General features: G+C 43.0%; 1 protein-coding gene across 1 annotated transcript; it reads left to right on the top strand.

The window, feature by feature from the left end:
• Positions 4,540–8,388, top strand: LOC110431877 (thioredoxin-like protein HCF164, chloroplastic). Its single transcript, XM_021451607.1, has 5 exons — positions 4,540–4,925; positions 5,563–5,778; positions 6,271–6,374; positions 7,136–7,477; positions 7,872–8,388. Exons 1-4 carry the CDS (start codon positions 4,752–4,754, stop codon positions 7,416–7,418), a joined length of 777 nt encoding a protein of 258 aa, XP_021307282.1. The 5' UTR covers positions 4,540–4,751; the 3' UTR covers positions 7,419–7,477; positions 7,872–8,388.

Below are 8,827 nucleotides of genomic sequence, written 5' to 3' on the forward strand. Positions count from 1 at the left end.
AAGGTGAAACATTCCGCTACAGAATGTTACAGCAGTAAGTGTACATCGCAAGGGACAAAGCTGAGGAGACTAAACAAAACGATCAGCATTCTATTAACAACTCTCATATATGTTGTTTCCTCTGCAAAGTTGTTGATGATGATGATTAGAAAAGCGCTGTAGCCTCACATGGTGCACAAGAATTGGCTGCATTAGCGGAACGATCAGGACTAATGGCGGCTTGCATTGACACGCATCTCGGCACGGCTGGCTAGAGATTCAGAGGACGCTGTCAAGATCTAGTCGTCTGGCAAATGTGGCCCTTAGCCTCCAACACGATCTAAATTCCTCTGGCAGATAAATAAGTATCCCCAACCACTGCCCATCATTGGCCCCAGCAGTTCGTTTCGGCTCTTTTTTTTGCCATTTGTTTTTGTGCAAGCTGGTTGGCAGCGATCAAAGACGATGGGGGCCGCGACAAGCAACGGGGCATGCAGAGACAAGGCAGCCCAGCTTGGCAGGGCAGGATGGCACGCAAGCGTGGCAAGCGGGCAACAAACGAACGAACGAACGAACGAGCGGGCAGCCCAGCCCCGGCGACAGAATGATTCGTGCGCGGCATCGCAAATCGCTGGCACTTTCCGCTTGCCTATGAGTGGGCGGCGGGCCGGGCGCGCGCACGCGGCGTCAATCATACGTGCGCCGGAGAGGAAGAGGACCCCCAACCCCAATCCATTACCACTTCTTGTTTTCCTCAGGGGATACGAACTCTAGCTGATCTGCTGGTGGATTAGTAGAGATCGGAGAGAAAAAGAGAGGTGGAATGACCTGTTTAGCTGACGGTGCCCTGGAGCGGGCCTGCTCCTCCTCTGCCGCCGGCTTGTCACTGCCAAGAGAAAAAGATAGACGAGCCACTTTTATGGCGGTTATTTATCGGGTTATATCGCTGTATGCATTGAGGCCTTGTTTAGACGCGAAAAGATTTTGGATTTTGCTACCGTAGCACTTTCGTTTGTTTGTGGTAAATATTGTCCAATCATAAACTAACTAGGATCAAAAGATTTATCTCGTAATTTACAGTTAAACTGTGCAACTAGTTTTTATTTTCGTCTATATTTAATGCTTCATGTATGTACCAAAAAATTCGATGTGACATGAATTTTGAAAACTTTTAAATTTTTGGGTGAACTAAACAAGGCCTGATTTCGGAAGGTTTCTGTGCGCTGGGCTCACTGGGCCGTAAATCTCAGACTTTGTTTGTTGGGCTTGATGTATGTGGGGCTCGCTGGAAAGAGTTTTCTCTTCCTTTTTATGCATAAAGGAAGCTCTATGAATACGATTTTTCTGTTTAATAAACTTTCAAACTTGACATCTTATCTCCTGAACTCTTGAATATTAAAAGCTCGTGAAATTGTATCTACAAGCTAAAAACAATTAGATTTAATTCTAGTAAAATCGAAAGAAGTATCTAGAAAACTTCCAAAACTTTCTTTGTCACTGGCGAAGCTAGAGAAATTTAGAGGGTGGTGCACTTCTCTTATCGATGTAAAAAAAATAAGCAACAACCATATTGAGAAATTTAGAAGGTGGTGCATTTGCACCCACAAGCTACAATGTAGCTTCGCCATGTCTAAACGTCTTTATAAACTTTTCACTATGAAAATATGCAACCGGCATGAATGTAACATGCATTCAAGCTATACATTCATGTTGGTTGTGTCTTATCTTCTTTTTGCTGCGGAAAGTTTTCAAAACAAGCTTAAACATTGATTAAAACGTTTTGAGATTTGTTTGTGTTTTTGGATATTTTTTACTTTTTTAGAGATAAATCTAATTCTTGAAAGATTTTAAAATATTTTCACAAGCTCCAAATATTTTATTTCGATCAACAGGCCAAGCATCCATGATACTGAAGGTGAAGCTAAGAGAAACTAATAGAATGAATTATAATAAAAAGAAACTAAAAGAAACCAACAAGCCAAGCAATAAATCAGCCTAACTGCAGTTGTACAACATACAAAGTGACGAACAAGCAAACTGGAACAAATCTTCCTCAAACGAAACAAACAATCAACAGACACTGAAACTGAATATAGGCAATATAATAGTAATGAAGTAGAATTCTACAAACTAAACTAACTTAACAAAATTCAAAAACTGAAAATCTAAATATTGCTGAAACACAGGTACAAGCAATAAATTATACTCAGTAACTAAAACTAAAACAATAAAATAATGAAATCTGAATCACTGAAACTTGAAGGGTGAACTGAAATGCTCCCACCCACTCCATTGCCACCACCATTCTGAGCTCAGCTACACTGCTTATTTGTTATGTCATCTCACAACAACTTCATCATTATTCAAAAAATTTCTAAAAGAACAAATAAAATAAGAAGATTATCTTTTCACATGTCAATCAACGAACTTAATTTACACAAACAGACAAATGACATGCTGAGGAACTAGATAGATTAGCAGTGACAGGTCTGACTAACTAGTCAGATTAGAAGAAGTCACACTTGCAAATTAATCTGTTTTATCAAATGTGTTGATTCTAATCAATGACATCGAGCCTCCCTGGGTGAATCATTTATTTGGAGAATACTCATATCCTATCTGAATAGGTTTGGTCAGACATGCTCTGATTGTAATAGATGACTGCTAGCCTTGGCAAATTCTTGTGACACGCAGACACGCTCCTACTACTCTCTCAAGGACTAGTACTGATGTCCCAAACTAGATAGCACCAAGATAAAGAATTACAGATGTTGTACAACTAGTTATAAGTAAACTGAACAAACACTAGCAGCCTAGAACATTTTAGGAGCAGTTAGTTCGATGTTATGGCCAGATTGGATAATCAACCTAAACACGCATAGACCGGCTCTGCTACTGATAGTAGTAGTAGTACATTACTGAATATGTGTACACATTCTATAAGCAAAACAAGACTAATCACTAGAAATGGCAAACGCTGGAGCAAAAAAAAACAAAGATAAACCAGCTAGCCGTGTGCCATTCCCGTCGTCGTTGAGGACGACTCTGATGTGGTGAATTTTGAATTGGCATTTAGCTTGGCACTTTGCAGACAGGCTAAAACAAAGCATTGTTGATGGAGGAAGGTGAGTTATTATCAGTACCTCACCTAAGGCCTTGTTTAGATTCAAAAAAGTTTTCGTTTTTATTTGACAAATATTGTCCAATCATAGATTAGTACTGGTACTAATAGTACTGTAGCAGATAGTGATAGTTGCTCAGTAGATCGGATGGACAAACTGAAATATGTGAGCAGAAATGGATAACAAATCTTAAGTGAATTTCAATTAATACATAGGTCGATAATACCTGCATGAGATCCTAGAACCTACAGCCAGAACCACCTGGATCTAACAATATGTCTCAACCATACTGAATATGTAGTCCAAGGATAAAAATTTGAACAAAACAACAAGAGATTGGGTCAGTAGACAGAAGAACATTGGGAGTCATACATCAGACAGTGCATGTGAGTGCTTCAGCAAGTACAAAGGGTCCAGTGAGTAAGGCACAACAAACTACCATGGCAATTGCTAACATCTAGCTGTAAATCCCATTTTTAATTCCCACGGTACACAAATTTCACCGCATACCAATTCAGCTGAAGCAAACTGACAATATATCTATCTGCTAAGAACTTCCATGAAGATCTCAGCCAGATCACAACAGTCGCCAATCCAAAAAACAAGATGAACACAACCACAACCTAAACACACCAATCCCACATTTGACTGAAAAAAAAACTACAGATGTGGAATGCCAAAACATAGCACGAACTGGAGGAGCACGGGCGAGGCTTCCTGACAAGCGCAACATCCGAATCAGGGATCGACATTGGAGGGGCGAAGGTTGCAGAGCACCTTGCTGCCTTGCTGACGAGCTTTCCCTGGCCAAGCACGCAACCAACGCCGCAACAGAAACAACCACAATACAAATCAAATCAGAAAACAAGAGAACAAAAAATCACCTGAAGAACATCGTTGCCGCCGCTAGATACGAGAAGGACGCCACGGTCGTCGTTAACTCCTCCGACAAAGCCGTCGCCGCCTCGAACAACAACATCGTCGCTGCTGCCTCCTCCTCCAAAGCCGCCGCCACTTTAGAATTTAGACAAAGCTACGACCACTGTAGACAACATGACCAAACACCAATGCTGACGCCACCACCGCTGGCAAGGCCATGCGCACCGCCACCACCGCCGGCGGCAAGGCTACAGCCACCGTCGAGACCTCCCATGACAGGAAACTGAAAGGATAAAGAAGCAACGGGATAATGGAGTGACAAACACAAAACTTATTATATGGGACCACAGAACTAACAACAAGGTTAGCACGAATCTTTAAAACATCTGGACCATACAAAAAATGGAAGATAACAAACACAATAATCTCGTGGAAGATAATTAGAAATTCTTTATATTTGTTATTTAGGATGAAGAAAAGGTCACTTTTTTCTGCTTTGAAAATAAGGGTCGGTACAGTGATTCTACTGGGCCGGAAATATCACTCCTATTGGACCATCGCGCGTTGTTCGTGAGGTATGGGCCAATTGTTGCTGCTTCGCTGCCTTACACGTTGGGCTTTCTCAAAGCCCAGAATAGTCCAGCCCCCGTGCATCGCACGATTCCGGGCGGCGTGGCGCCATGCTGACCACCCACATCATCCATCTCCTCCGCCTCTGGGTTTGACTCTACTGCGTGCCGAGACAAAGCTGCAAAAACTAGAGTGAAAGAAATGGCGAGCGTGGCCTCCTCGAGCTGTTCCGGCTTTCTCCTCCCGCCGAGCTTCGCCAGAGTCCGATGCTCCTCCCGTCCGTGCTCTTCGCTCCGCCTGCGGCCGCGGTGGGGCCTGCGCCGGCCGAGGACCATCGCCTGCGTCGCGCCGCCGGACTCCGCGGAGCCAGAGACGGTGCGTTTCCATAGCACACCAAACTAACAAAGATCCGTGTACCTGAAGTTCCCGTATTTTTATTTCCCTGCATGCAAAGCAGGGGCCAGCCGTGGGCGCTGGCGGGCGGCGGCTTGAAGCGCCCGGCGCCGGCCGCCGGCGGACTGGCAGAGCCGTGGAGGCGCGGAGACGGCGGGCTGTGGGCGTGGGATGGGCAGGGGCGGCCTGCGGGGTGGGGCGGGGCGGTGGGTGGCCGGGCGTGGGCGGCTGGGGTCGCGGTCTCGCGCTCGGGTGGCTTCCGCCTGGGCTAACGAGAGTGACTGAGTGAGAGGAGGAGGACATTTGGGCCAAAGTTTCCTGGGCTCTGCAGACTAGTAAAATTTTTTTGGGCCGAAATCCTGGTTGGCACTGGACTACCCATTGGATCTGCCAAAATGAACCCGTGGATATTATTATTTTTCATCTTAGAGTAATCCGAGCAAAATCATAGTCTGCTAGAACTTCCAACCTGTGCAGATTGTAGAAGGCACAAACAAGCTGCTGGAATTTTGCAGTCTTGAGCCAATACTCTTGCTAGGTTATATTATATGTCAATCACCCAATGAGAAATGTGGAGTCTTGAGTCAATACGTATTGATGTGATATTTTCCTTTCACAGGATGAGCAGGCTGTGGAAGCTGAGTCTGTCAAAGAAGAGGCTCCGACTAGTACACCCGAGGATCCTGGGCTTCCAGCTCTCCCAAATAAGGATCTCAACAGAAGGGTAGCACTATTGTCAACTCTTGGGGCAGTGGCTCTCTTTGCATCCCAGAGGCTCAATCTTAGCGAGGCATCTCTTAAAGATCTCGCTGCCAATGCCGTGCCATATGAAGAGGTCAGCATTTTTGTCCTTGATGTGGCTTGTGTGCCTGGTGAAAATACTAGAGTTGATATACTTGAACTATACTATGTCTTGTGTTTATTTAGTTAATTGGTTGGTTTCCAAAAACAAAAGTAATTGGCTGGTATTTACAAATTGTATCATTCTTTGCAGTTGCTGCTCATGACATGCATAATAATAACTGACTGGAAAGGAATAATTTCAGTAGACAAAACAATATATTTTTCTTCTTTTTCGCTGGCCTGTTATTGAATCCATGCATCTTTGGTTTCTTCAAGTCATATTGGTATTCTTTGCTTAATACACGATTAACGTAGCTCCTGTCATTATGTTACTAACATTCTTCAGATTAACCTGTTCCATTCCATTCACTATGTGGAATTGATTTTGACCAAAAACCCTGCTAAGCTGGAATCACATTGTTCTGTAGATGTTTTCCTTCACCGTAAATGCTTACGAAACTTAACCTGATAAATTCATCTGCAGGCTCTTTCAAATGGCAAGCCCACTGTTGTTGAGTTTTATGCAGACTGGTGCGAAGTCTGCAGAGAGTTAGCTCCAGATATCTACAAAGTTGAACAACAATACAAGTAATGTGTTTTCACACCACTTTTCACATTTTTGCACTTTAAACCTTGATTGGGAATACCAGTGGTTCATTTCATAGAATCAATGCTTGTCCATGCTTCATTATGTTGCCTATCCTATTGACCACACTCGATTGGACCTTGTTATGGGTGCGACAGCCAGGATACAAGTTGCTGCACGGCAGGCACATCCAGTCCATCAGTTCAGATAAGGGCTTAAGCCAGTTAGATAAGATAGGATTATTGTCAGTTGGTTAGATCTATTTCTAGGAAGTTATGTGTTCGTTTTGTGCAAGGTATGGCTACTGACCACATACTGGTTTATGCAATCAAGCAATTAAGAAGAATTAATCCAAGTCTCCCCAAGAGTCATAATCACCAAGCTAGCAGCTGACAGCTTCCCAGATGTCCTCCTGGTGGCGTTTATCCCTTATGATCCTAGGATAAGAGCAAACCTTATAGCTGGACTGCTGTGGAAATTAGTTCTGTGTGGGTAGGTTTTCCACACTTGATCATTCAAAGCATAGTCGATCACAAGGCTCAATTATTGTAATTTATTCTTAGAATTCAACAGGATAAATGGAAAATATGGAAGTTCTGTTCACAAAAGGTTTCACACTTTCACCAAGTTTCTGTGATCAATGGCACAATGATTATATCCAACATTAAAACACAATTACTCACCAAGATCATCTTTGGATCTGTTGTCTTTATTTATCGGATTCTCACCGATGCTATTTACACATCTTGAGTGTTGTTTCCAGGGATCGTGTCAATTTTGTAATGCTGAATGTTGACAATACAAAGTGGGAACAAGAGCTTGATGAGTTTGGGGTGGAAGGCATTCCTCACTTTGCCTTTCTGGATAAGGAAGGAAATGAGGAAGGCAATGTTGTTGGGAGACTTCCAAAACAGTATTTTCTTGAGAACGTGGTTGCACTTGCTTCTGGTGATCCCAACATACCTCATGCACGAGTGGTTGGTCAGTTCTCCAGTGCGGAATCTAGGAAAGTTCATCAAGTTCCTGATCCCAGAAGTCATGGCTAGTAGTTGTCTTCTTTGTGGGCAGCAGTAATTCTAGTTTTAATGTGAAGACCATTTGACAAGTAAGCCTTTCTTTCTCTTAATCTCTTTAACAAGTCACTAAGTACGTCTATCATGCAATTTTTTTGAGTAGAATATCTCAGTTTTATAAAATGCCTCGGCCTGTGTACTGCTTTCAGGCCTGTTCAAGATTTTATATATTGAACAAGATACTATATAGTAGGTTACCACAAGTTTACAAGCTGTGGATTTCTTTTGCATGCTGAAATGGCTTCCTGCCAACAAAAAGAAAACATTGGAGCTTTTTGTCAAGGAAAGTTTTTGAACCAAGCTATGAAGCTAATTTAAAATTGCCTTAATATAAAGAAATGAGTCACAGCAAGTGGAACTGACACTTGATGAGTTCATGATTGTGACCTATACCAATGTTTATAACTTGCGATCTTGTTTTTGCAGGAGGAGATGCTAGGCTATACTATAATGTACTGTAGTATCCAGTCTCGGTATGGAACATGCGGGCGCTGGAAAGAGGTTGTACATTCGACAAATCACAGAAGAAAAGACGCAATCATCATCATCTTTGGGATGGTGATATGCTGTGCATGTGCCTGTGGATTCTCGGGGTCCATCTTAGCGGCGCGGGTTAGTCAGTCTCAGTGATACTGAAATGTTGTACGGCAAATGCAGAGATACTGTTGTAGTATGTTTTAAAAACAGTAAGGGTGAGTGGCTCATGAAAGGAGCTTGCTTTTATTCGTTGCTCGTGTAACACATGTTTACGCTGCGTTTTCAAGAATTCAGGTTGAAAAGGACAGAGCAAGCCTTGATCAGCATATTCGCTCGCTCGGCCATCATGATCGCCAGGTCATCTCCTTTTGTGTGTGTGATCAGGTTGTCTGCCACTCCGTTGCCCGGCAACCTTTTTGTGTACTTTTATTGATCGAGTAGAAAGAATTATATTGATTCAGAATCATTAATCGAGTTGATAAAATAACTGTGAGTGCATTTCCAACCTCCATAAATATGCACAGTCCAAACAAAAGGGAAAAAAAATCCCAGTGTTCTAATGATTATCAATTATAAGGCTAGATCGTCGCTATATGTCCAGGAGAAGAACATCCTGAGTCCTGACCATTTGCGTTTTTTTACTAGCTGATTGAGCCCCGTCCCATGAGACAAAATTATATTGCAGGGTTTGCAGTCTGCAGCCATACCGTGACAGGCCGATCTGAATTGTCCATGTACAACGAAGAAATGGGCCGGAACAGATGGCTGCCGAGTATGTACGTAATACATTAATCTGTTATATTATTCTACAGGCAAAAAAAAAAAAGTCGCGGGCGGCTGGATCGAGACTCTAGAGGGGAACGACTCCAAGGTTCCTGGTGGAACGTTGACCGCGCGGTCAAGTC

This window comes from Sorghum bicolor, chromosome 1, assembly GCF_000003195.3.
Source record: "Sorghum bicolor cultivar BTx623 chromosome 1, Sorghum_bicolor_NCBIv3, whole genome shotgun sequence".
Classification (NCBI taxonomy): Eukaryota; Viridiplantae; Streptophyta; class Magnoliopsida; order Poales; family Poaceae; genus Sorghum; species Sorghum bicolor.

Excerpts from the sequence above, each read along its gene's own strand:
- LOC110431877 (XM_021451607.1), top strand. The coding sequence starts at position 4,752 with ATGGCGAGCGTGGCCTCCTCGAGCTGTTCCGGCTTTCTCCTCCCGCCG. Across the intron at positions 4,926-5,562 it reads ACTCCGCGGAGCCAGAGACG|GATGAGCAGGCTGTGGAAGC; the intron begins GTGCGTTTCCAT and ends TTCCTTTCACAG. Across the intron at positions 6,375-7,135 it reads AAAGTTGAACAACAATACAA|GGATCGTGTCAATTTTGTAA; the intron begins GTAATGTGTTTT and ends TGTTGTTTCCAG.